Source organism: Neovison vison, chromosome 12, assembly GCF_020171115.1.
Source record: "Neovison vison isolate M4711 chromosome 12, ASM_NN_V1, whole genome shotgun sequence".
In the NCBI taxonomy this organism is placed as follows: Eukaryota; Metazoa; Chordata; class Mammalia; order Carnivora; family Mustelidae; genus Neogale; species Neogale vison.
This window is the reverse complement of record NC_058102.1, coordinates 41,669,742-41,697,479: the sequence shown is the minus strand read 5'-3', so window position 1 is coordinate 41,697,479 and position 27,738 is coordinate 41,669,742. Positions and strand designations below refer to the sequence as shown.

General features: G+C 41.9%; 1 protein-coding gene across 1 annotated transcript in view; it reads right to left on the bottom strand.

Annotated features, from left to right (window-relative positions):
- Positions 1–22,677, bottom strand: part of E2F7 (E2F transcription factor 7) — a 36,883-nt gene extending 14,206 nt beyond the window's left edge. The window contains exons 1-7 of the mRNA XM_044226631.1: positions 22,560–22,677; positions 21,771–21,863; positions 14,010–14,285; positions 10,364–10,532; positions 5,653–5,943; positions 3,917–4,075; positions 2,307–2,441 (exon numbers count right to left, since the gene is read on the bottom strand). Coding sequence (XP_044082566.1) covers positions 2,307–2,441; positions 3,917–4,075; positions 5,653–5,943; positions 10,364–10,532; positions 14,010–14,285; positions 21,771–21,863 — 1,123 coding nt within the window. The 5' untranslated portion in view covers positions 22,560–22,677. The remainder of the gene's footprint in view (positions 1–2,306; positions 2,442–3,916; positions 4,076–5,652; positions 5,944–10,363; positions 10,533–14,009; positions 14,286–21,770; positions 21,864–22,559) is intronic.
- Between the last annotated feature and the right edge of the window lie 5,061 nt (positions 22,678–27,738).

Here is a 27,738-nt window from a genome sequence, read left to right as displayed (position 1 = left end):
TTTAATCTATCTAAAGATCCCTTGTCACTTCTGCCTGCTACATTTAGGACAAAGTTCTGGGTTTATTTTGAAGATTTCCAAAATGTGGTCCCAACCAATCACATTTTATGTCTCATTATTCCCTATCCCCAGCCCTCCACTTAAATCAGGGTGATTGTTCTCTAAACACACACCAAATTTGTTTTTAGGTGTCTGTTCCTTGAACTGAAAAGCTCTCTTTCCCTCCAAAACCTAACAGTCTTGTCCATTAAAACGTAACTTATATCCTCTCTGAGTTCCCAAAAAGCCAGGACCACCATGTGTACTGCTTAATTGTTCTCTAATTTTCAAATGTATGCTAATTATACCTTCAGTAGAAGCTCATAATCAACAAGAGTAAGTAAAAGCCCTGATCTGGGTCTAATAGGTAATCATGGATGAATAAAGACCAAGTCTGCTTTTAACTCATTAGGAATTTACCTCTTCAGAAAACAGTTCCTTAAATGTCAATTCCTTAAAATGTTAAGCATAGTGCTACCATATGAGCCATCACTTCCACCCCTAGATATGCCGATGAGAGATGCAAAAGATGTCCATATCAAAACTTCTACATCAGTGTTCAAAGCAGCATCATTCACAATAGCCAAAAAGTGGAAAAAATCAAAATGTCCATCAACTGCTGAATGAAGAAATGTGGCATGTCCATACAAGAGTGTCGTATTCCACAATGGAAAGCAAGGAGGTAAGGACACACATTCTAATGTTGAAGGACTTTAACAATACTGTTCAGTAAAAGAAGTTGGTCACAAATGACCATATGTTGTATGATTCATTTATAGGCAATCTCTAAAATAGGTAAATCTATAGAGATGGAAATATATTAATTATTTTCCTGGTGCTGGAAGGGAGAGGTTGGGAAGAAGTGGAAAGTGCTAATGTGTACAAGGTTTCTGTTGGGGACTGTGACTTTGTTTTCCAAGTAATTACAGTGATGATTGCACAACTCTGCACTAAATTTAAATTGATGAATTATATGAATCATATCTTATGCAAAATTATATCTTCATACAGTTGTTAAAAATTCAAAAAAAGAAAAAACCAAACAAATAAAACAGACCTAGTCTGGTTTCAAATTTGTAGAGCTGCGGTGGAGGGGCGCCAGGGTGGGGGGGTGGGGCGGCGGCGGGGACAACGATGGCAAGACGTATCAACCTCCCTGAGTACAACAGGACAATATTAAATCACAATAGCTCCGAAGAGACAGTCTTTGCTCTGGGTGACCAGGGAAAACTGGAGGAGTTGACATTTGAGCCAGATCTTGAAAGGTGAATAGAATATTTGCATGTCGAAAAGAAGAGGGCTTCACAAGTGAAAGAAATAGAAGCCAAAGCCAGAGGAGTGGAAAATGGCAAAGGTGTAGAATTCGTGCAGGTAGGGATGGTGTCATACACGTCTTTAAACCTCTCGTGGCATTTAGTATAGTAGCTGAGCACAGTAAGTACTTGCTGGGTTGAATTAGTTATACTTGATTTTAAGTGGTTTCATCTAGCTCCTAAGTGAATAATGTGTTCTAAGCGAGGTAGAGAGCTATATCTTTTATAAGCCTGGGTTAAGTGGCAGGAATTTATGCCTCTAATACCAAAATTGGAAGGGTAATTTAAAAATAACTTTAATGGCTTTTTTTTTTTTTCCAGGCGGCATTGCTGTATGTAAAGTAGCTGGTACAGTAGGATCTAGTCCCCAATTGCTCAGATATTACCCATCAAATAAGGAGAAGATAATACCCTTTCCGCTCTAGTTTAGTGTAATTATGACATTTGTAACCTGTTAAACAAATTACCAAAGATGTGTTCATTACATCCATACCATATTTAGAAGCCATCTTTACCACATAATCATTTCGTGATAGTAACTGATACAATTTTTACATTACCTGGAGTTTCAAAGAAAAATAATGCTTTATTCTGTTGGTGCAGAAACCACCAGAGTTCATAAGAAGGGTTATTTTTAATCCTTAAGCCCAAACTTCCAGGAGCTTTGGAATAAAATGGAAAAAAAAAAAAAGCTAATGAGCTATAATTTAATAGTTACAGAAACTCCCATGTCAAAAGCTCTCAGGACTTCCCTTCCAGCGGGATGTGGGCTATGGCACACACCACTTACAGACAAAAGGTTCGCTGTTTCGAGGGATACCACTAGACTAATTTTGAATGTGATGTGGGTTATGGAAATGAAGATCAATCTCACTGGGTAGAAGATGCATGAGTTGGAACAGGAATTGGGGACTGCAAATAAAAGAAATGCCTCGAAAAACCACCCGACCTTACCACTGGAACTGAAGTCCACAGGCCCGATCCATTTGAAGGCTGGTTTACGGCCTCGCTCTTCTGTCACGTGCACTTTCTTTATTAGAGCCAAGCTGGTCAGAACATTGGCTATATCATAGAGGCGTCGTACCTTTGCTTAAAGATATAAAACACAATTATAGTCACGCCATCTGTGACACCACTATATTTCAGTTGATGTGACAGGTCACTTTCCTCAGCCACCATATAAACCTCCAGCAGAAAGCAGCGGGGTGCAGCAGAGGCCGACGGCTCTGTCGTGCAGGCACCTGGGATTTATGTATCTGGTGTGTCCGAAGACACATTCTAAGGGAAGGTCAGTGTGTCTTTCCTCTTCCACAACTTCACAGCCCTTGTATGAGGCACCTGGTGACAGGCAGGGAGCGCTGAGATGGCAAAAACACCAAGGGAAGGACAGGGGCTGTAATTAAAAGCTTAGTGAATGTAATTCTGCTATGTGGCATGTCAAAAGCTTGCTCTGAGTTTCTCCCAGCAAGAGGTGGTGGCACCAGCCCGAGCAGGCAGCTGGCCTGTGAAAATGACAGGGATGCCCCAGAGCTTCCTGTGAGGCTGCACTCCAGGGCACACAAGAGGGTTTGGGGGTCATGGTGATGAGGTTCAGTTGTGCCAATGACAGGCAGCTCCTCACCTGAATCCTAGTGTCTGGCTGCCTAGTGGGGGAGGGGTGGGATGGGCATTCCCTGAGTCTTAGGAAGTCTGGGGAGAGACATTTGAAAATGCAGGTACTAGAAGAGAAATTCAGCAGGGGTGGGTAAGGCATTCGACAGGCAGGGCAATGCTCACAAAGTAATTTCTATTCAAGAAATTGATTTATAGTTAGGAAACCCACACGACCTTGGGCTAAGATCAAGCAAAGGAGCTGTGATTATGGTTCAGAAACATCAAATGTTCACCCCAGATGTAACCTTCTTCCCAATCCTGATAGAGCTGAATTTTATCTACTCATTTCTCCCACAGGTTGGCTATAATTCCACTGGAAGCAGACAATGCAGAGAAAGCTGAGCTCATGGCTTCCCAGGGCTTGAAAGGGCTACTGGTAGCCGAGGGTATTTGGCTCCAACCGAGGCTTGACAGGAAAAGATGCCCTGGGTGAGAAGCTCAGAAACTCTCTCCTTGCCCAGTAGCTCTGTCCCACCACCCCTACCCTACCCTGGTCATTCCTCTGGTTCTTACCTGCAGACAACTTTCATGTCCACCCATCAGAAGAGAAGGCAGGGGGTGAGGAAAAAAGGGGAAAGAAAACTCAGACATTCCGTCCTCGATGCAGCGATACTAAAGAGAAATGCAAAGTATCTTACACCCTCCCTGACCTGCATTTGTGGGATGGCATTCTGCTTCCACCATCCCCTCTGACTGCTGGGGAAAAGGCATCTGACAGAACTATAATGGGAATTCTGGTCTTTACTAACTTACCTCTCACAGCACCGTTCAAGAACCTTTATGAGTGCAGGAAAGACTGCACTTCTTAAGAAAAAAAATTTTTTTTTTCCAATCTCAGAGGCAGAAAATATCAACACATGAACTCCCACCCTTTTTGCACTGATAAGTCATTTTAGGTGAAGATAACTTACTTTTAAATTTACTATGGTCCGGGGTATCCTGGCTTTCTTCTATCAGTATTTTGGCAGCAACGTCGAGAGTGACAATCTTGGTTTTGGACACAAGGAACAGCATGACAAACTTCTGGCTCATAATTCTCAGAGACTTATCTTTTCTACTGTTTGCAGATGCTACAAAGGGAATGAAACAAAAGCATCAAAACATATAATTTACCACATGAAAGACGGTACTTGGGGTTTGCCAGAACTGCGAACTCTAATAGCAGATGCAAAGATCACTCTGGTAACAGGCAGAAGCTTACTGGACACACATCACAAAGAGGTGGCTGGTAATGAAATGAGATGGACATCTTTTTCTTTCCTTTTTAAGTAATTTCTATGTCCAATGTGCGGCTCCAACTCATGACTCTGAGATCAAGAGTTGCAAGCTCTACCTATAGGCAGCCTGGTGCCCGAAGAAGTGAGATAGATTTTCAAAGATTTTTTATTTATTTATGACAGTGAGAGATCACAAGTAGGCAGAGAGGCAGGCAGAGGGGGTGGGGGAACTCCCTGCTGAGCAGAGAGCCTGATGTGGGGTTTGATCTCAGGACCCTGGAATCATGACCTGAGCCGAAGGCAGAGGCTTAACCCACTGAGCCACGCAGGCACCCCGAGATGGGTTTTCTAATGGCCTGTGCAACTCCTCTCCCGTAGGCATAAACTCTGAAACGCATAATTGAAACCACTCATCATGCTTTATACTCCCACTTCATAGAATATACAATCCATGAGGTAGTTTTCCTGAAGCAACTTTTTGAAAAGATTAATGGGGAAGGAAAATAGGAGAGGCTAGACTTCAGGGACTATTTTCAGAACATCAGCTCTTCCCTTAAGGGCGAGAACGCTTGTTTTTATTTCTCTGTGCCTACAATAATTTGACGGTCTGAAACGCAGTAGGCGCTCAGCCCTGCCATTGCTTTTCAGAAGGAAGGAAAGAAATAAGCTAGACATGAATACAAAACACTGATCAGACGTGTGCTGCTGTCCAAGGCAGGCGAACCATCCCTGACAGACGGCTGTCTCCTCTGGTTATTAGGATAAGAATTGGCTCAGGGGGTGGCGCTAAAAAGCACGAGGCAGTAAATCTAATGAAAACCAGGCCCACATTTCCATTCCTGTTGTATCTGCAAGGGAAACGTGATTGCCACTTGTACTTTATCGTCTTAGCAATGGGGTACAGGGTGAGAATGATGGAGATCAATGGTTACAACAGGGAGAGGATACATAGGAGCTGACGGGGAAGAATAATGGAGACATACATTTAAAAAATGCTGCATCAGATGACAGGAGAGATTATCTTTCTTTCTTATCAGCATGTTCTCCAAACGGGGTTCTTTTCTAAGTAATCTACTCTAAGTAAAAAAATTGAATTCTCTGAAAAGATAGCTTCTTTCAGAGCAAAATTTCCTTAAAGGCTCACAAACAGATGTCAGCATGGGGCCGTCATTTTGAAATGGAGCACTGTCCGTGATCTTTGGTCCAGACATACCCAATACCAAACAAACTGCCACTAGACAGGCTTGAAGTGAGGCTGAGGAGGAAGCCCAGTGAGGGAGCCATCTGTCTCCCTTTCTTCAGTAGATCAAATCAGAGGGCATCTCCCTCCAGGGCTGTCAGTCTGGCACTCCCCACCTTAGCAGTAAGTTTCTACGGAAGAGACCATCCCTCCCTCTCGGCCGTTACTCTTGTGGTTCCAGGGCACTCACAAGAAGGGTAGTCGGGTTCTGAGAAATCCAGTAACTGTTGATCTTGAGAATCTGGACAGCCGTCTTTTTTACGTTCTCCTAGTTTATAATCCATCAGCTCTAGCTCCTTCTGTTGGAGATGAGCCATCTGTTCTTCATATTTCTGCTCCTCTCCCAGTCTCTGGAGGCTCCTCAGGGTTTTTGGCAGGCTCTGCCGGCCATGCCAGCCATATTGATTCTTGGCCACCCGGCTGACCAGATGCAGTGATTCCAGCACATTTACAATGTCATAGATACGTCTCCTTTCAACGCCTGTTTGCGAAATAGAAGCTGACGGTCATGCAGGCAAACATTTTCGAGTAAAAATTCCTTGAGGGCCTGGACTGCGTCTGTAAACTAATTTACACAGTGCCTGGTATAATGGCCAGCCAGCGCAGATGCTCTAAAAACTCAACCTCTTAGGGTACAAGCAACAGGAATTATTTTTCTTTCTTATTCTTGGAATCCAATGCTTAGCAAGTGCTAGGATAAAACATCTACCCAGACATGGACGATAGTTCCATCTCTATTACATAAACAGTAGTATGTTGTTTCTTTGGACTTATTAGGTAAGCCATGCCACCATTTCAGCATGTTTAAACAGGTGGGACTGAGCACCACATGTACTAAAGTGTCTGATGGATGCTTGATGAACACTGGTTGATTTGGACTTGTATTCCTAATTACGCAGACTATAAAATAAACTGTGTCCAATGCATGATACCTCATTTGGGCAATTCTAGCCTTTCCTGAAGTTTGAACAATGTGAAATAATAATCTTGCTAACTCTCTTAATGGCCTGGTTAGGAAAACAGATGGCAAATATTTTGTTTCCTATTTCGCATTGGCAACTCAGGAGTCAAGAGCTTGGGCACCCTTCTCAAGTTGCTGGAGGAAGCTACAGCCACGGCTGAATAACATACGAGTTTCCTTTTGTTCATCTTGGCCACTGATACCTGTCCCTCCATTCCCATTCAGGGGCATTTGGGCCCAACAGCCCAGCAGTAAAGCACAGAGACTCTTCATGTACAATTCAGGCTGACCATGAAGTTCATCAATTGCCTACCCACCTTCCCAACACTCACAAGAGCTGTCTATCACATTTACCAAAATATGTACTGCAGTTAAGCCTGGGGACTTTGAGGTCAGACTGCCTGGATTAGAAGCAACCCTGCTCTATCCCTTAGTAGTTGTGTGATCCTCGGAAGTCATTTCATCTTTCTGTGCCTTAATATTTATCTCATAAGATGATGAGGACTAAATGTGGCCATAAAGGTACAGGGTCTACAATAGGGTGTCAATTTTATCTACTGTTTGTATACTATTTTGTAAATACTTCCCGCACAGCATCGGAAATATCCCAAATCCCTGCTAGCCTGAGAGGTCACAGTAAAAACAGATTTTAAAACCTCCTCTGCCTCAGTCTGTTGTGCAACAGGCCCTTAGGCTTTTGGAACCCACTGGCTCCTTTGCTCTTCTCTAAGTCCCCATAACTAAAGCCTCTAGGCAGCTCCCAGAAAACTGTCCTGCTACAAACATGCCCTCTTTCTGCTCACTTGCCAGAAGGTGTTCTATAATCAGAGCAGACTCAGTGAACATAGCTTCTGGCCCTTCTAAGATTTAATAGAAAAAACTGACCAAATTATGATGAAAACTTCAGAGGTGAAGTGAAGTTCTTTCCTATGCATGAAGACACATTTCACAGTCAACCAGAACATTTCAGCTCCTGACCCCGAAAGGTTCTTCACCCTCAGAAGCTCAGGCTTCAGTGCCAGATGCCTGCTGGAAGGTGCTGGCAGAGGCCGTGAGCGGCCCCTTGTCCAGATCTGCCTGGTTTTCTATTCCAGTCTGTTTTCATATATTAACACATCTTGTTTAGACTGTAACATTCTATAAACCTTCCCATTAGAAATGTCATGTGAATGCAACTGAGACACCCTAGGGCCAGCCATATGCTAGGCTGTTTTGTTATTTTGTATTAGATACAAACTGTTCCCTCTCCATCTAGTGGATAGACATCCTAAAAAGGGGAAAATAAAGGAGGGTTCTGATCACTTGGAGGGTGAGATGAATGTTTAAGATGTACAATGGGTGTTTAATAGGTGGTGCTGATAAAAGTCACACTGGCAGCTGCCTACCTAGATAATCATCTTTTCAATCTGGACTGTTGAACTGCTTACAGGCTGGGGCACTAAAAAGTCCCATTTCACAGGTCTCAAGATCTTCAGGTTACTCTGGGGCTCGCTCTGTCGGGAAGGTTTTTCCTGGCACCCAGCCTTCCTTTTCTTTTGGATCCACACAATCCTATTACTCCTGGTCATGGCATTAGGTATGCCTCCCCAAGGATTTAACGGTCACTACCATGCTTCCCTGAGTCCTCGAGGGAGATAAGCGAGAACATCTCTCAGCCCAATAAATTCATTTCTAAGGCTGTGCTATTATCCATTTACTAAAGTCACTCCTGGTTCTTTAACTTCTTTTTTAAAAAAAAAAGATTAATGAGTGTATTTATTTGAGAGAGAGCACCCCCAAGTGGGGAGTGGGGGGCAGAGGGAGAGAATCCCAGGAAGACTCCCTGCCGAGTGTAGAGTTCATCAATTGTCTACCCACTTTCCCAACACTCAAAAGAGCTGCCTATCACATTTACCAAAAATACATACAGCAGTTAAACCCGGGGGCTTTGAGGTCAGCCTGGCTGGATTAGAAGTAACCCTGGGTTTTAGTCCCACCACCCCGAGATTATGACCTGAGCCAAAAATGAGTTGGATGCTTACTTGACTGAGCCACCTAGGCGCCCCTAGTTCTTTAACTTCTTACCTGTAATATCCATGTCAAATCTACATGGGACCACAATCTGGGAAATAATGCGACTGAAATGCTCTGAACATTCTTGGTTAACATATGTTCTTAGAGCTTGTGACCTGGGTTAGAGCAGGGAGTTTAGACTGAACCCCAAGAAATGGTTACCACTGAAATAGCTTTCAAGAAGGGACCCCGTTTTTGGACATCACAGGAAGAGAGATGGCAAGGTTATTTGGCAAGTCTGGGTGATCGTGAGGCATTAAGAAGCTGTTTGTAAAAATCTCTGAAATTCTGCTCTGACCAGCCATAACATGGGCATCTGTATCTCACATGAGAGCAGGAGTCCCGTTTCCTGTCTGATCCCTCTCACCCGCAGATCTGTAACAAAGCCTTCCAATATCCAATCTCTTGTTTTCCCACTGGTATCAGTTCAAGGTTCCTGGATGGAAACTGGTACAGGGTGGAAGCTGGCCTCGTGAATCCCAGTGAGAAGGACACTGTGTGCTATTGTTTTACTCTCACCCTCTGTAAGACTAGTTTCTAGGACCCTGTACCTCGAATGGGTGTATCCTAAGCCTCTATCCAACTGGGTCACCTTCCTCTTCTTGTTTCATTGGCACCGATGCGAAATAATGTGTTCTACTTCTAGGCTCCCCAACCAAAACACCATGCTTCTCATCCTAGAGGTTGAGAGGACAATTTGAGGAGGGCAGGGAGATCTAATAAGAGTGGAGTAGAAATTATTCCACATAAGAGTAGCATTATCCATTCTAGGCCCTGAGTTAGGCATGTTGTTGATATTATCCCCAACTTTGCTAAGTTTCTGCAAGGCACTGTGATCCTTGTGTTATAGACAGGAAAAGGTTAATTAACCTTTTTTAAAACTCTCATGGCCTGTAAATTAGAGAACTGGGCTTCAAATCCAACCCCATCTGACCCAAAGCCCAACCCATGGTCTTTCTATCATAACCTATTGCTTTCTTATTATCTCAGTATCTGGTAACTAAAATGATTTTAGCCATCAGTTTGAATAATACAGATTGACATTCATCTACTAGGACACACTTCTCGGGGCTATGGGAAGAAAAGAGAATAAAAAAAAAAAACAAATTAAAAATATAATCATACAGCCTGTTTAGTTGATTTTTTATTTTTTTCTGTATGTACAACCTCCTTGTTTTAAAGGGGACACCCTCTACCACTGTGATTTCTGCTTGTTAAAGATTGTCAACAATGTTTACTCTGAGACGAACTGCAACCCATGTCCACTAGGGGTCTCTATCCTGAGGCGGCTGTCTGCGTATCTACAGCCCATACACCACTGCACATTACACACACCCAAGCCATGTGAACACATGCACTCCTCTTTGTTATGAGGTTTAGCTGTTTGAGTTATGTCCAGATGTGCTTTTCCTCGTTTTTCAGGCTTGCTGTGAATATGCTAGTATATGGCTTCAAATACAATGGTCTTGCTCTCAAATCCTGTTTGATAACAGAAATAACACCAGGTCTGAACTCTTAGAAGCATTATTAAAAATAAAGACCAAGGCATTTTTAAGTGTTTTTTGTCTGTCTGAAATAATTTTAAATTAAAAATGAGATATTAATTTTTAGTGTGAGTCTTTTTATACAAATATTTTATAAGGTTAAAAAAACTTTTTTTTGTTTGTTTGTTTTGTTTGACCCTCAGGCCCAGAAGACTCCCTGGAATCCTATGTATAAGGATGAGAAATTTGATGACAGAAGGCAGCTCGACTTGCTCCTCCATCCTTACCGTTCGGAGCCCACCCTTTGCTTAATGAGAAGCTATCCGAAGACTTCAGCCTGCCCAAGGAAACTGGTTTCCCACTGTGACTACAGATAGGACTGCAGGTAATCTGATGATACATACCAAGACTGACAGCAACTTCATCTAGGGAGATGGTTGTTTTCTCGGTTGACAAGGGATAACTTGGATAGCGAGCTAGAAACTTCTGGCACAGGAGTCCCAGACTTTTCTGTTTTCTGCTTGGCCTTTGCTTTTCAAATTCATCCACAGCACTGTCCCCAACCACATCAAGCTACAAAGGGCAGACAAAAGGGAGGGGAGAGATGTCATACTTAACATCCTAATAGAGAAATTGCATGAAAAATGCAAGAAAAATGTATAGAGAAATGAGAGTTATTAGCAAAGTAAGGGGGACATCTCAGTTCGTATCATGCTAGATTTTGGTTAAAATACATTTCCTAATCCAATTTTCTTGATGTTTTACTGATTGTTTTCTTTGGGCTGAATTTTTTCTCCTTTGAAACTTGAAGGTGAGTCTTTTGGTTAAAAGCTTAAAAAGTGAAAAATGAAGTTGTTTATCACTTGTTACACCCTTGCTACTAATGTGCTCATTAGATTAGCATCACCAGGAGCTTGGAGAGTCTTAGGCCGTATCCCAGACCTGATGTATCCGAATCTAGATCTTGGGTGATTCCTCCTAACATAAAAGTCTGAGATCCACTGGCCTGCTTTGTGTCACCAGTGTTTTACTTTTAACAACTGACCAAGGGTAAATGGAACTGAACAAGGGCAGCTAAGTCTTACTCCTCTTTATTCTTTTTTATGGCAAGTAGCCTGAGTAGTATCCTTGTCTCATCAACCCACATTTGAAAAAGGCTCAATTCAAGCCTGAGAAAGTAAAAGGCTTTTCAGTGAAGAGATTCAAGGAGAAAAGTGATATGATTTTCTCAAAGCTTTCAGAAAAAGCATTTGCTAAATTTAATACTCATTCATGATTTTCAAAAATGCCTTAAAAACTAAAAATGGAGAACTTCTTTAATAAAAAGTGTATCCATAAAAAAATCCAATGGCAAACACATGTCTTAATGGGAAAATCTTGAAAGCATTTCCTTAAAATCTGAAAAATGATAAGGATGGCCATTATCACTGCTCTTCTTCAACACCATATTGAAGATCCTAGCCAGTGCACGAGGACAAGAAAAAGTAAGTGAGGCAAGGGATTAGAGAAGAATAAGCAAAACTTTCATTCTGCAGAAGACACGATTGTTTATATACAACTCAAAAGTATCTCAGACAGGGACGCCTGGGTGGCTCAGTTGGTTAAGCAGCTGCCTTCGGCTCAGGTCATGATCCCGGCGTCCTGGGATCGAGTCCCACATCGGGCTCCTTGCTCGGCAGGGAGCCTGCTTCTCCCTCTGCCTCTGCCTGCCATTCTGTCTGCCTGTGCTCGCTCTCTCCCCCTCTCTCTCTCTGATAAATAAAAAAAATAAAAAAAGTATCTCAGACAAACTATTAAAAATAATGAGCGAATTTAGCAATGTAGCTGTAAAGGCAAAACAATGTATCTCAAAAATCACTTGTATTGCCATACTGTAGTAACAACAATGAAATGAAAAGACATTATTTACAATAACAATATGAGTGATGTTTTTAGGAACAAATCTAGCAAAAATCTATTTGCATAAAATATTGAAACTTAGATCTTCGAGAAATGCACTTAAAACTTAGAGAAATATACTATCTTCATGGATAGGAGGGTGCATTACCGTAAACAGATTTATTCTTCTCAAATCAATCTACATGTAATGCAATTCCAATTAAAATCCAATCTGAAGTATATAAAGAAAAACAAAAGGTGAAGAATAGCCCATATATTCTGAGGCAAAATAAGTTGAGTCTTGCTTTCCCTGATACCAATGCTTATTATAATATATTATTGGTGTAGGGATGCATAGATTGGCCAATGGAACAAAAGATAGCCAAGAAACAGATGACAGAGATAGCACTGCCAACTTGGGAGAACAAGAAGGACTGAGCAAATAGTTCAGGGACAATTGATTACAACAAGTAACGTGTTAAAAGATATACACCAAAGTGAAAAGTAACACATTAAACTGATAAAGGTTTATTTTCAAGAATATACAATAAACTCTTATATATCAGCATGGAGAAAAAGAACCCAACTAAAATCAGCAAATTATGTGAACAGACACTTTACAGAAGAAGAAAAAAACATTGTGGCCAATAAACATGTGGAAAGAGACTTAGCCTTATTGGTAACCAAGGAAAAGCAAATGAATACTACAAAAATACACAACTGTATACCCATTAGGTTGGCAGAAATTAATACATTTGACAGTGTCAAATGTCAGAGAGAATGTGGATCAATAAATGTTCATACATACTTGGGAAAGCAATTACTTTGCAAATATTTGCATATCCAGTGACTTAATAATTTCACTGCTAGATGTATACCCTAGAATGGTAGTCCTCAAACTTTTGGGTCTTAGAGTCCCTTTACATTCTTAAAAATTACTGAGGAATATCTTCTTTAAATGTATTCTTTATTACCTTTTGATAGAATATTTGGTCATATAAAATATACTTTTATATATATATATATATATATATATATATATATACACACACACACACATATACACACATATTTACATACTTATTATGTACATAATATCTTTAGCACCCAAAACCAGATTCAGGACATCTTTTTCTCTTCTCCTGTTCCAATTTCTTCATTTTGGTAATATTTATAGTATGAAAAATCCCCCAAAGGAGGAAAAATGGAGAAATAACTGACTTTTCTTAGCAAATCTGAGAAGTTTGATGGGAGATTGAAAATTATTGACCACTGATTTTTTTTTTTTAAATATAGATATGCTGTTTATTCAATAGCTCTGGTTCCCTAGAGGACAGGTAACTTAAAGATGATTTAACTTTAAGGCCCCAAACCAAAGAACTGAACATATATAAAAACAATGAAATTTCCCAGGTCTAAAATATACTATTGCCTTCAAAATAGGAGCAAAATTATAATTTGTGGCAACATAAAAAAAAGTCCAAACTTCCTTATTAAGTCAAAATTATAGTTTTGTTTAAATAATTGTTATTTTTTTAAAAATTATTTAAAAATTATTTTTAGGGGCACCTGGGTGGCTCAGTGGGTTAAGCCACTGCCTTCGGCTCAGGTCATGATCTCAGGGTCCTGAGATCGAGTCCCGCATCGGGCTCTCTGCTCAGCAGCGAGCCTGCTTCCTCCTCTCTCTCTCTGCCTGCCTCCCTGCCTACTTGTGATCTCTCTCTGTCAAATAAATAAATAAAATCTTTAAAAAAAAAAAATTATTTTTAAAAAAATAATTGTCATTTTTAAAATGTGTACTAGGAGTACTCAAGGGAGTAGCATACAGAAGAGAAAAAAGCATTCATTATGAAAAAAATGAGACAGAGTAAGAATTCCATTTTAGCTATAAATAAGATACTAAGTTTTGATATATTTTGATATCCACAAAAAACAGGGATTTGTAGATGAAAGATACTGCCTACCTAAAGGTATTTTACCATTACAGGTATTTGAAATGCCATTAAATCCCCCCAATAGCAAGAATATACAAATAAGCAACAAAAAAAGAAAGCATGTAGTTTAATACTGCTTTTGGCTCAATAGTAACTGAAGGATTGAGAATTCTATGACTTAAATAATCAAGTAAAAATTTAAAAAAACTATAAAGCCTGAAGAGTATAGCCTGTTTACCTGCAAAGAGTCTGTAAAGGCACCATCCTTGTTTTCAATAGGTCTGAACAGTCCCTTTTTCTTCTCCCGGTCTCTTATGTCAGGGCTGGCGGCACTAATGAGCACCTTCAGGTTAGCCGTGGGCGTCCATGGTTCTGCCTGCTGTCGGTCAACAAGCTTAACTGGAGTAATGGGGTTTCTTTCTGGAGTGAAGATTTTTTGCTTTGATAAATCAATTGGTTCATTTTTTATTGGAGTCTTCGGGGCCATCCTTGAACGATCAACAAATATATTTTCCTATTTAAAAAAAGAGACCTTTTAGTGAGAAACAGAAAGGGCAAGTATAAGCTAAGAGCCTTTTGTTCCCATGATTCACCAAGACATGAAGATACAAAGAGACCCCATGTTTAGGGCTGAAAAATATCTGGCTAGGACTAATGAAAATAGACAGAAGGACTCATGGAATCCAAGAGGGGCTCAGCAAGAAAATGATCATCATCTACTGCTTTTTTAAAGAATTTTATTTTATTTAAGATTTATTTATTTTAGAGCAGGGAGAAGGGGAAAGGAAGGGGGGAAAGAGTCTCAAGCAGACTCCCTGCCAAGCATGTAGCCTGATGTGGGGATCAATCCCAAGACCCTGAGATCATGACTTGAGCCAAAAGCAAGAGCCAAATGCTTAACCAACTGAGCCACCCAGGTGCCCGTCATTGACCACTTCTAAACATACTTCTCAGGCATCTCTGTGAACAAAGTCATGAGTGTATCTGTCACTGGTCGATGCTTGTAAAAGTTGAGGATGATAAGGGCAACTGTGGGTTGAGTCCATGGTGCTTCTCTATTTACAAGTTTGCATGAACTAGTGCAGTACAATTATGCTTTTGTCATTCAGTGTTCACCGGTGCTAATACAGCAATTAGTAGTAGGACCAATGGAAAAGTAGCTAACAAAATGCCACATGTCAAACCAAGCTGGAGGGCTGTAATTCCTCTAGAGCGGTGCTTTTCAAACTATCGATGGTGAAGGCAGGGTTTTTTATTTCCAAACTCCCACATACTCATAAGTGGTTTTACTTCATAAGACTCACATGCCACTTCCACGACCTGTGACTCTCCGACTGAGTTTGTCACTCAAACAACCTACAGCCTGTTCAACGGGAAGAGACCCTTGATCTTAGGCTTAGATGCCACACGGAGCAAGATCAGATTGCTACAGAGCTTTCTAAGCATTTGACTCAAGTTCTGTTCTTTTTCTTTTTCTTTTTTTTTTTGCAATTTTTAAAATTAACATATAATGTATTATTTGCCCCAGGGGTACAGGTCTGTAAATCATCAGTCTTCCACAATTCACAGCACTCACCATAGCACATACCCTCCCAATGTCCATCACCCAGCCACCCTCCCCTCCCCTCCAGCAACCCTGTTTGTTTCCCGAGATTAAGAGTCTCTTATGGTTTGTCTCCCTCCCAATCCCAACTTGTTTCATTTTTCCCTCCCTTCCCCTCACAATCCCCCTGCCCTACCTCTCAAATTCCTCATGTCAGAGAGATCATATGATAATTATTCAAGTTCTGTTCTTAATTTTTTGCAGTTCAGTAATAGTTTATGGACTAGCCATGTGCCCCCAGACCACACTTTGAGTAGACTATCTTAGATAATTATAAAAAAAGATCAATGATGGATCCAATATGTTCCTTAGTCAACTATGAAGGACGGCTATATGAAAGCCACATTTACCAAGCAATGAAAACAAGTTTCTTTTCCCTAAAATAAGTATTTGTCTTTTGAAAACAGAAAAATTCTACTCGGTCTATACCAGAATTCACCTCCAGGCAATAATATCTCACATAATGATGAAGGCAGATGCATTAAACATTCGTCATTCCTTTTCCAATACACATGTCACTCTGCAGCTACTGCATGCTTACGTTTTGGCTGGGCAGTGGTTTAAAAAAGGTGCTTTCCTATAAATGAGCAGCATATAAAGAGAGGCAAAAAAGACTGGAAGCAACTGGAGTTTGTGTTAGCAGGTCCAACTCTGGTTCCTTGGATCGGCAGAAGCTGCCAGCCGGCCATGGTGAGGCTCTGCCCTCGTGTCACTGGAAGGAAGGGAGGTGGGGATGGGGGCGATGATTTCCCACCACAGCGGCGGTAAGCAGCCCGCCCAGAAACTTCATCTATCCACATCTCTTAACAGATTCTTACTAGTGCGCAGTTCTTTTTTTTTAAAGATTTTTTTAATTTATTTATTTGACAGAGAGAGATTACAAGTAGGCAGAGAGGCAGGCAGAGAGAGAGAGGAGGAAGCAGGCTCCCTGCAGAGCAGAGAGCCCGATGCGGGACTCGATCCCAGGACCCTGAGATCATGACCTGAGCCGAAGGCAGCGGCTTAACCCACTGAGCCACCCAGGCGCCCTAGTGCGCAGTTCTGATGAAGTCTTCTACAAGGGAACTCCGAAGGGAAAGTATTAAATGTTTCCTATGGGCCACACCTCTTTTTATGTACTTTACATAGATTACTTCCTCATCCAATCCTGTGAGCTAGGTGCTATTATTTTCTACATCCAATCCTGTGACCCAGATGAAGAAACTGAGACACAGAGAGGTAAAATAACTTGCCTGAGGTCACATACAAACTTCATTCAGTATAAAAGTCATTGGTAGGCAAGAAAGAGCTGACAGCAGAAGTTTCTGAAATCCTGCATCTAGAAATGAGCCTGTCCTGGGTGCAAGCTGGGGGTAAGTTACCTTTACCATAGCTCCCACAAAAGGTACCCAGTAGGCCCCGGATCCTCACTGACACCTACAGAGAGGCAGTATGGGGAAGGAGCTCTGCAGGCAGACTCTTGGGATAGCTTACCTGCCTCTGCTACTTAGCAGCAGTGTGAGCACGGGTAAGCTGCTTGTCTTCACTGAATTGTAATTCTCTTCACCGAACATGAAGTTCATAAAAATACCAACCTCAAGGGTTATTAGAGTAGTTCCTGGCATATACTGAACTCTCAATAAAACGTAGCTGTTACCTGTTCCCCTCTGTCCCATCCTTTATTCCTGTTCATTTTGGCACTCAGAGCTAATACGATATATAGCATGTCATATTGCTATTTAACTTCTCAGGTGCATATCTTGACTCATTAATGAGACTGTGCACTTCTGGAGGTCAGGGAGCAAGTTCCATGTGTCTCATTCCTCACAATTTTTGGCACAACGCCTTGCCCCTTACAGATGCTGAAAGAACACTATGCCTCGTTTATCTAGTTTTCCAAAAAGTATCCCTGTGGTAAAGGGTGTGGCCCAGACTCACTGAGGTGGCCAGAGATCCACCCTCCTTCTGTACTGCCTCTAGGGTACTTATTCTTGTAGGAATGATGAGCTCCTACTTTTTCCCTACGAAGGAACAATTTAGATGCATTATTTCCTCTAACAATTTGATATATTTTCACTATAGTTTAAGAAAAACTTAAAGCAGGAGGGGAGTTAGGTTACCTGCTAGGTTATGATTGTAGCATACATCTACATCAAAAGAAAAAAAATGCCACGTGCATTTGCATTCTGAGATCTCAGATGGGCAGATAAAGTCAACTGTACCCTAACCGGACCCTGCTTTGTCTGTCTGGCCTGCAATCCTCACACCGTGTTAAGCGGAAAGGGAGTTAGAACCTGGAAATGTAGCTTTTGTCTCAGTTCTGTATCTTTTTGATCCTGAACAAAATGCTTGTTCCATCTGGGCCCAAGTTTCCTTAACAATAAAATGAGGGGTTCCAACTACAGTAACTACCTCCAAGGCTTTTCCAGCAAGGCTTCCCAGCTGTGTGGTGGCCACAGGGAGGCATTGAGATCTCTTCAGGAACAAATGACTCAGGATGGCTCTGAGGGGTCACCCTAGAACTTCCAGTTGGGTTAAGTCTAAACCTCCCCTGAGACTGTGTTACAGATCTGCTTCTTCCTCTGTCCAGTTCGGCAGCCTTCCGCTTCCACCCACATTGGACCCCCAGAATCCCCCTACATACCTCCTGTGCCCTGACTCTATGTCAGATCTGCCTGCCAGGAAATCTAAGCTGCGATGTGCAGGAAGTCCCCTCCCTGGCTAGAGAGGGCCTGGGGAAGTGTGACCCATGAAACAGGCTCTCCAGTTCTCATATGCAAATGGAGACCACACAGCCTGCCTTACTTGCCATAGAAGTGCTGGGAAAGTGGGATCGGAGAAGTAACTTGTGAGTGCTTTACAGATGTGTGTGATCATGAATTACACCAGAATTTTGACTCTGCTGTACACTGCCAGAGAGAGGCTTTGTAGTTAGAAGATCTTGGTTTGAGTCCTGCTTGTGTCTCAGATACAGCTTTGATCGTGTCCCTCAAATAACATATACGATGATCAGCCTTGTCCAGGCCCGGCAATATTTTGCCAGCTGCTTTTCCATCTCACGCCTATTCCACATTTTACCCAAATAGTATACTTGTTTTTCTTCAAACCTGCCCTACACCATGACTTTGTCTTTAATGCTCTCAGTGAAACTTCGCCCACAGAAACCCTATCTATGCTTTAGGACTCACTGTAAAGATGACACCTTAGGAAGTGTCTCCTTCTAGCTACCGACCAATAACTCTCTTTACCTTCAGAGCGCCCTTTCTAGAATAATCCACACCAAGGGCTTTCCCCTGCTCATCTCCCAGGGGTTCCTCAAACCACCAGGCTCTTCTGATCCAATGTTTTCACCTAGGTCACCTCTCACTGGCCAGTTCAATAGTAAAACACCTCACTTGATCTCACTGCCACAGTTGAGACTGTTGACTCTTCTTTGCTCTACAAAACACACAGCCCTTCTAAAATAGCACACTTTCTCTCTTGGTTCTCTTCCTATTTCTTGGACTATTTCTTCTCAGTCTCCTTTCTTGGTTCCTCTTTTTCCACTCTTAAAACCTCTGCCCTCCAGTCTTCTCTGTTCACTCTGGGAGCGTTCCCCCACTGTCATGTCCATGGCTTTAAAACCAACCTGTATGCTGACAGTTCCCAAGTTTGTATCTGGCTAGGACTTTTCATGAATTCCACAATCAGACAACCAGTGCCTCCTGCACATATTTATCTACCTGTAATCACACAGGAACAAATATAGATATATTCCAAGTTGAACTTAACCTTTTTTCTTAATTACTCCAAAAAGTTATGAATGACCTTCAAGGAAAAACTGTGCCCACTAAGTCTGGGTATTGTCTCCAAACATACCTGCTCATTTCTACTCCTTACCAGTTCCCTTCCTCTATACTTGCTTAAGTTAGCATTCCTTTCTTCCAGCCCTTGTGAGGCATTATCTCTTTCACCAAGCACCCCAACAGCTTAATCCTTACTGCTCCCCGCTGTGTGCCAAACCATTTGTTTCCTTTTGTCTTCCCCAAAAGAGCTGTGAACAACTTAAGAGGAGACTCTGGTTTATTTCTCATAACTGGCCTCAGTAAACTTGGGTAATGAAATTGAAAGCTCTTATATGTTTACAAAAATTTCTCCATAAGTAGCAAGAAAATGCATGCACAGTACAGTACTTACAGTTGTTGACCAATGTGCAGAAAGTCAAAAGAGAAATCCTTTAAATGCCAGCTGACCCACAAAACACTGTACTAGGCATTTCTCAGAGGGCTTCAAGTAACAATCCAACACCACTAGCTTCTGGCCACTCTGAAAATCTTGAGCATTTCTTGAATGCCTACACCTCATGTGGTTTCCTCTGCCTACAATGTCCGTCTCGCTCACTCTTGTTTTTTTGTAGGTTGAATGTCCTCAGCCACTGAGGCTTAGCCCAGATGTTAACTCCTCTGTGAACCTTCCCAAATCTCCCAGAATTCCCTGTGAATTTATTTCTTCCTTCTTTATTTTGCCAAACATTTCGTGCCTGCTCCTATGATGGCACTTACCAAATCACAGTACAGTTGGTTAGTTTTGTATCTGAGACCCTGAAAGTCTCACAGGTAAGGACAGGGACGACTCGTTTGGCTTTGGGTCACCAGTTCCACTGAGGATAGTGTGAACAGCATGTATTACTGGGTTACAAATACCTAAAGAGGGAGGTGCTATTTATTAGCTCTAATTTACGGAAGAAAAAAACAGGCTTGAGAGAGGTGAGGAAACCTAAATCGCTGTATCCCAGCACCTAGAACATAAATATTTATTGAGTGACTGAATAAATGTATTAGTTCAAGGTTACAGAGCTAATAAATGGCAGAGCAGGAAATCAAACCCAGATCTCTGTTACTGCAAATCCCATGTTCTCGCCATCACTAGAAATCCTTTCTTTACTACACAGCAAAGTGAAAAAAGGACAAAACCCCTCCCATATCCGGGCAGAAGAGCTGTTCTCATTCCTTTCCTTCTCTTTGAGAGGTGAAATAATCCCTGCTCATACATTCCATTTCAAACATTTTAACTGTTTTTCCGATCTCTTTTGAGTAATTTGAGTTCTTCTCAGCATGCATTAAAATGGGAAAGTTCAAACTGGACATAGCCCTTACTGATGCTAACTAGAGTAGAGTGCCCTTGTGGAAGGCACTTAAAAAAAATCACTGACCCAGAAGGAAAGAAGTGGACACTGACTCAGGCTTTATATAAATGTATACACATTCCTTCAAGACTGTTCCATCCAAACTATAAAGAAAAACAAAAGTCTTGCTCTGAAACTCCCAAAGCCAAAACTCTCAATCTACATTTTAAAGTCTGGGCATTTCATCTTCATATAGCTTAGGTAATTTTTAGAAAGTCCTCTTGAAAACAATAATGTTTTGCCATACTTCTCCCAACAAAAAAATTTTGAATGCTAGGAACAACAATCTACAAAAAACATACAACTGCACACCTATCCAAATAAACAATCGTCAAGTATTCTTCAAAGGTCTACATAACAGGTGTTTTTCCACCAGGCAGTTTCACTGTTGATGCTAACTAAGCCTAAAAATAGAGACCTAGAGAAGATCAGTGCCCAAGTAAGTTGTGATGCTCAGATTTGTATGCAAAGTTTCTATATCTGGGTTTGTTATATCTATTTGGTTTCTGCCTAAAAATGCTTAGACATTTGCTAACAAGCTACTATACCTTTTCAGTAGGGCACTGGCTGGTGAGAACAGCTGTGCTGATATCGCAATAGTGATAGCTTAGACATTACTATGGCCACTTTATTTCATTACGTTTCTTGAAGACACAACTAGTCTTGAAAATCACAAGGGGTGCAAAAAGGGAGGGAGCGGCTTAGTATAAAACCAGCAGCAGCACTGTCAAATATTAGGAGTACACTAGTGGGCCAAGTCATTTTATCTCCCCATATACAGGAGGCACAGGTCATAATTTTGGGCGAATGGAACAGCCGCTAGGAGATTGATCATTGGTACAAAAGAACATTCCACAGCACTTTAATAATACAGCATTTACAGTATAAGGTCTATTTTTTGGGGAATTGAGGCTTAACATTCTGCATTAGCTAACTCCATTCTTGACAGCTATAAATAAGTATTACAAACTTTCAATTGCCGTGTTCAGCACATCTTTGATTCATATAAATTGGTTCCAACATTACCTTTAACTTAGCCTCCCTCCACTACAAAATCAGTGAGAAACTCAACAATAATGGTTTGGAAGTCTCCATTGTCAAAAAAAAAAAAAAAAAAGTATATGTCTATAATGTTCATCAAACTTATTATTATGTTTACAAGACAAGTATGGGTGGCATGTTGGAACACTTTATTGAATAAGACACCACCATCCTAAATATGTTAGAGCTTTAAGGTATTTAAGTGCACTTACCTTTTGTGCATTTTCCCCATCTTCAATTGCAAAATCTAGTCTGGACTGCCTGGGGTTGATCAAGTCTTTTAGTGTTAAACAATTTACCTCCATCTGTAAAGCACAATTATGATTTTACAATTGGATGTTTTCTCCTCCAACAAAAATATCACTTGCACGTGAACATGAACTTCCCTTCCCTAAACTCATCCTGGGAATTTCCAGGAATGTAGCCACCCCCCAACTCTAAAACACACATGAAATGAACACGAACACTTAAAGTGTGCTTGGAAATTACTAAAAACCTGTGAAGAAAAAGAAATAGACAAAAATGATAATTTTTTTATGAAGAGCAACAGCACAAAACAAAGTTACCGAGTCAGGAGAGTGGAGGACAAATCTGTCAGAAAGTACAGGGTCTCCTGGGTCAGTTAATTTTGGCGCAAAGAACTGGGAGGAATTCGGCTTTGAGGGGGTTTTGAGGGGGGTAACGGGAGGGAAGGAAATCTGATCGCTAGACCAAACCCACTCAGCTTTTAGCGCAGCCCCTTCCCAGGCCTCCAAGCGGACCCCAAGGATAAAGTCTTCCAATGAACCCCTCAGATGCTGAGGAAAGACAAGTCTCTTCTACTTCTCCACGGGAGGCAGAGCTGGAAGCAGGACACCCCACGCACGCCTGGTCCAGCGGCAGAAATGCCTCGATCCCCCCCAGCAGGAGAGAGGGGTGGCAGGCTGGCAGCCTGGGCGGGGGTGTCCCCTTTCCCCCCAATTCCCGCCTCCTCGCAGCGCTTAGGGCCGCACGCTACTTACTCCCACTTTGAGGAGGCTTCCTGCCTCTGGGGACCTCCACGACCCCAACACCGGCGCGGGACCAGCGGGACGAGGCGATCAGCAGGCGCGCGGCGACATCGGGCGGGGAAAGTGAGGCGCGGCGATCCCCGCTCCGAGTGCCCTGAGCTGGCTGGGACGGCGGCAGCGCCAGCGCTCCAGCCCTGGATCGCAGTCCCCGCTAAAACACCTCCTCTGGCGCCTTGAGACCGAATTTGAGAATCCACCAATCAGCAGAGGCTGGCGGGGGCGGTCCCGGCCAATCACGTGGCGGCACGGCCCGGGCTCGCCGCCCCTCGGAGTCTTGGCGCTCCGAGACGCGCGTTTGGCTCTCACCCGCCCAATTGTTGCCGCCTCAGCCCCCTCCCCCTTCCGGGTACCTGGAAACCTCGGGCCCGGGAGCCAATTCCTGCCGGGGACGCGGGCCCGGGCGGCCGCGGGAAGCCAAGGTGGGGGTGGCGCGGGGCGGCGGGAGAAGGAGGGGGAGGGCTCTTTTGTTATGCGTAAAAGGCCCGCTCCGGTCCCCTCGGCTTGCCGCGCCGGCAGACCGCGGGCACAGCCAGGGGTGGGGAAAGCAGATGGAGTTTGGAAAAAAACGATGTACGCACTCTGGACGCCGCTGCCTCCACCCCGCCCCCCCGCAACCTGCGCGGAAGCGAAGTTGTCCAGGCTTGTTGGGGCAAACTTCCTAACACCGCACGCTGGTGTGACACGTGAACCATGGTTACCACTCTGTGCTGCGAGCAGATGGCACGCCAGTTAGTCCTGGAAACTAGACTGCAAGCAGAACCAGCTGTTTTTTTCTTCTCTTCCTTTTCCTTTCCTTTCCTTTCTTTTCTTTTTTGTAATTCCAGGAAAGTTTTTTTGGTGGTGTGCCTTTTTGAGGACATCGCCCATAATTAAGGGCAAAAAGCCTTATTAAATAATTCTTTGCGACATGCAGCAGCATTCTGGCACGTAGTCGAGAAAATTTCCTCAACATTACTGATTTGTATTAAATGTTTCACTTCCTTCAACTTTAGTTTCTTATTTGAAATATGAATATTGATAGAGACAGCTGTGTGTGTGTGTGTGTGTGTGTGTGTGTATACACGTGCGCGTGCGGTGTGTATTTTAGTAGACTATTGCTTAGAACAGTTTTACATTTATAGGAAGATTGAGAAGATAGGATGCAGATTGGGGAGGGTATGTGCTTTTGGGTAAATTGGAAGAGGAGGTGAACCATGAGAGACTATGGACTCTGAAAAACAATCTGAGGGGTTTGAAGTGGCGGGGGGGTGGGTGGTTGGGGTACCAGGTGGTGGGTATTATAGAGGGCACGGCTTGCATGGAGCACTGGGTGTGGTGAAAAAATAATGAATACTGTTTTTCTGAAAATAAATAAATTGGAAAAAAAAAAAAAGATAGGATGCAGAGTGCCCCTACATCTGGCACCCAGTTTTACCTGTTTATTTTTTTTTTAAAGATTTTATTTATTTATTTGAGAGAGAGACAGTAAGAGAGAGCATGAGCGAGGAGAAGGTCAGAGAGCGAAGCAGACTCCCCATGGAGCTGGGAGCCCTATGTGGGACTCAATCCCGGGACTCCAGGATCACGCCCTGAGCCGAAGGCAGTCGTCCAACCAACTGAGCCACCCAGGCGTCCCCAGTTTAACCTGTTTATTAACACCTTATATTTGTGTTGTACTTTTGTTGGAATTAATGAACCAATAATGATATGTTATTCTTTAACTGAAGTCATTATTCAGATTTCCTTACATTTTTCCTAATGTTTTTCTCTTCCAGGATACTACATTTAGTGCTCATGTCTCCCTAAGCTCCTTGTGACTGTGACAATTTTTCATACTTTCCTCGTTTTTGCTGTCCTCCATGGTTTTGAGGAATACTGGTAAGTCATTTTGTAGGATGTCCTGCTATTGGGATTTTGAGACAGCCTTTTTAAAGCATGTCTACAGACATTGCCCTACAAGTCATATACTTTACAGAAGGGATATTATTCTTCTTATCCTTTCTGTAACTAGTGCTCTGAGATCCACTTCTCACCTCCCAGAATTTAAATGCACTGTCTGCAGAATTTAGAATGCTCAATCAAGTCCTTCACTTTGTACTGTTTAGGCTGCTGATAAATATAGCCTAAAAATCACTGTTAGATCATACTCAAAGGACAAGCATGGAAACATTAAACATATAGAAAAATAACAACAGTAATTTGACATTTTTATATTAGAAATGACATTTTTAAAAATTTTTTATTTTTTATAACCATATATTTTTATCCCCAGGGGTACAGGTCTGTGAATCGCCAGATTTACACACTCCACAGCACTCACCAAAGCACATTCTCTCCCCAATGTCCATAACCCCACCCTAGAAATGACATTTTGAACTGAAATTTATCTTATAGGTAGAAGCATGAGGAGAAAGTATAAAGAATAAAACTAATTTATTAAATTTTGTACTTCTATAGAAGCAGAACATTGGATTAGGAAATTTTTTTCCCCCAACTGTATTAATTTCCTGTAGCTGCTGTGACAAATCACCACAGACTTTGATTTAGAATAATAGAGATTTATTCTTTCACAGTTCTGGAGGCCAGAAGTCGAAATTTAAGGTGTTGGCTGAACCACATTCCCTCTGGGGCTCTAGAGGAGAATCTGTTCTTTGCCTCTTCCCGTCTTCTGGTGGCAATCCTTGATGTATGGCTGGCTCACTCACATCTCTGCCTCAGTGGTCACATTGCCTGGTCCCTTTCTGTCTGTTACCTCTCTTGTGTATCTCTTACAAGGACAGTTGTTACTGAATGTAGTTTCCACTTGTATAATTCCGGATGGTTTCATCTTAAGATCCTTAACTCAATTACCTCTGCAAAGACCTTTTTTCCAAATACGGTGACAGCCATAGGTTCCAGGGATTAGAACATGGATATTCCTTTTTGGGACCATTATTCGCTTTTTAGACCCACATTCAAATTATTAAAGTTTGTTCATTTCTTTGGTATTTCAGAATGATAATGGTTGTTACTTTGAGGATGGGCAGTTTTGTTACAGACCTTTCTAGCATTTTCATAGTATTTTTTCTGTTTCATTTCAAATGTAGCCACTATTCAGAGCAAGAAAAACTTGTGATGTAGCTTCCGTTTGCTTAAAGTAAGAGTGATCTTAAATTTGGAGGAAAACTGGAAAATGAGCATTTGTTGGGCAAATTCAGAGACATTACTCCAATACACTTACTTACTTTGATGCTTTCGAGCCCCAGATTTTGTAGATAAGCTGTCAATCTCTCAGTTATTCAGTTGGCAGTGATGGTGACTGGGAACTTGGGTGGAGCATCAAGAAGGATCCCTGTAGTCATGATCCCGGGGTCCTGGGATCCTGCCCAGCATCGGCATCGGGCTCTTTGCTCCGCAGGGAGTCTGCTTCCTCCTTTCTCTCTGCCTGCCTCTCTGCCTACTTGTGATTTCTGTCTGTCAAATAAATAAATAAAATCTTAAAAAAAAAAAAAAAAAAAAAGAAGGCTTCCTGCATATGGCTTCTCAGTGTAGCCCGATCTTCCTTCCTTATGGCCTGGTGGCTGAGGCAGTCGGACTTCTTTGGGGACTCAGGGCTCCAAAATGAGTTCCCAAGCCCACAAAGTGGAAATTGTATTGCCTCTTATGATGTAGCCTTTGAAAGAAGATAGCATCAATTCTGCTATATTTTTTGGACGAAACAGTCAAAGATCCACCCATATTTGTGAGGAAAGGACACACACACTACCTTTCTTTTCTTCTTCTTTTAGTTTCAAGTTTTTATTTAAATTCTAGTTGGTTAACATGTATGATAATACCGGTTTCAGAGGCAGAATTTAGTGATTTATCACTTACCTACAACACCCATTTAGCCCATTCCTCGCCCACCTCCCCTCTAGCAACCCTCAGATTGTACTGTGTAGTTAATGGTCTCTTATTTTAGTTAGACCATTTAGACTGTTAGTTAATGGTCTCTTTCTTTTTTCTTCCTTCCCCTGTGTTCATCTGTTTTGTTTCTTAAATTCCAGATGAGAGGAATCATATGGTATTTGTCTTTTTCTGTCTTATTTTGCTTAACATAACACGCTCCAGCTCCCTCCACATTATTGTAAATGGTGAGATGTCATTCTTTTCGATGAGTGAGTCATATTTCATTTTACACACACACACACACATACATACATTTTTACTCATTCATCAGCAGATGGACATTTGGGCTATTTCCATAGTTTGGCTGTTGTCGATAATGTTGCTATAAACATTGGGAGGCAGGTACCTCTTCAGATCTGTAGTTTTGTATCCTTTGGGTAAATACCCAGTAGTGCAATAGCTGGGTCATAGGGTAGCTCTATTTTTAACTTTTTGAGGAACCTCCATATTGTCTTCCAGAGTAGCTGCACAAGTTTGCATTCCCACCAACAGTTTAAGAGGGTTCCCTTTTCTCTGCATCCTTGCCAACATCTGTTGTTTCCTGTGTTGTTAATTTTAGCCATTTTGACAGGTGTGATGAGGTATCTCATTGTGGTTTTGATTCATATTTCCCTGATGATGAGTGATGTTGAGCATCTTTTCATGTTTTCTGTTGTCATCTGGATGTCTTCTTTAGAAAAATGTCTATTCCTGTCTTCTGCCCATTTCTTAACTGGATTATCTATTTTGGGGTGTTGAGTTTGATAAATTCTTTATAGATTTTGGATACTAACCCTTTATCAGATATGTCATTTGCAAATATCTTCTCCCATTCTGTAGATTGCCTTTAGTTTTGTTGATTTTTTCCTTCGCTGTACAGAAGCTTTTTATCTTGATGAAGTCCCAGTAATTTATTTTTGCTTTTTTTTCCCTTGCCTCCAGTGAGGTGTGTCTGGTAAGAAGTTGCAATGGTGAGATTAAAGAGGTTGCTGCCTGTGTTCTCTAGGGTTTTGATGGTTTCCTGTCTCACATTCAGGTCTTTCATCCATTTTGAATTTATTTTGACAGACCTTACTTTTTGGTGGAAGAAATGTCAAACACTTTGGCGCCAAATTTTAAAATTGTCACACCAGGTTTCATGCTGATTTTGCGATTCTACCTCTATAAGCTCTGCCTGGAAGGTCATGGACTTTGCAACGGTATTGCTCTATACACATGGCCATAGTCCTGAGGGCTCCAAATTGTA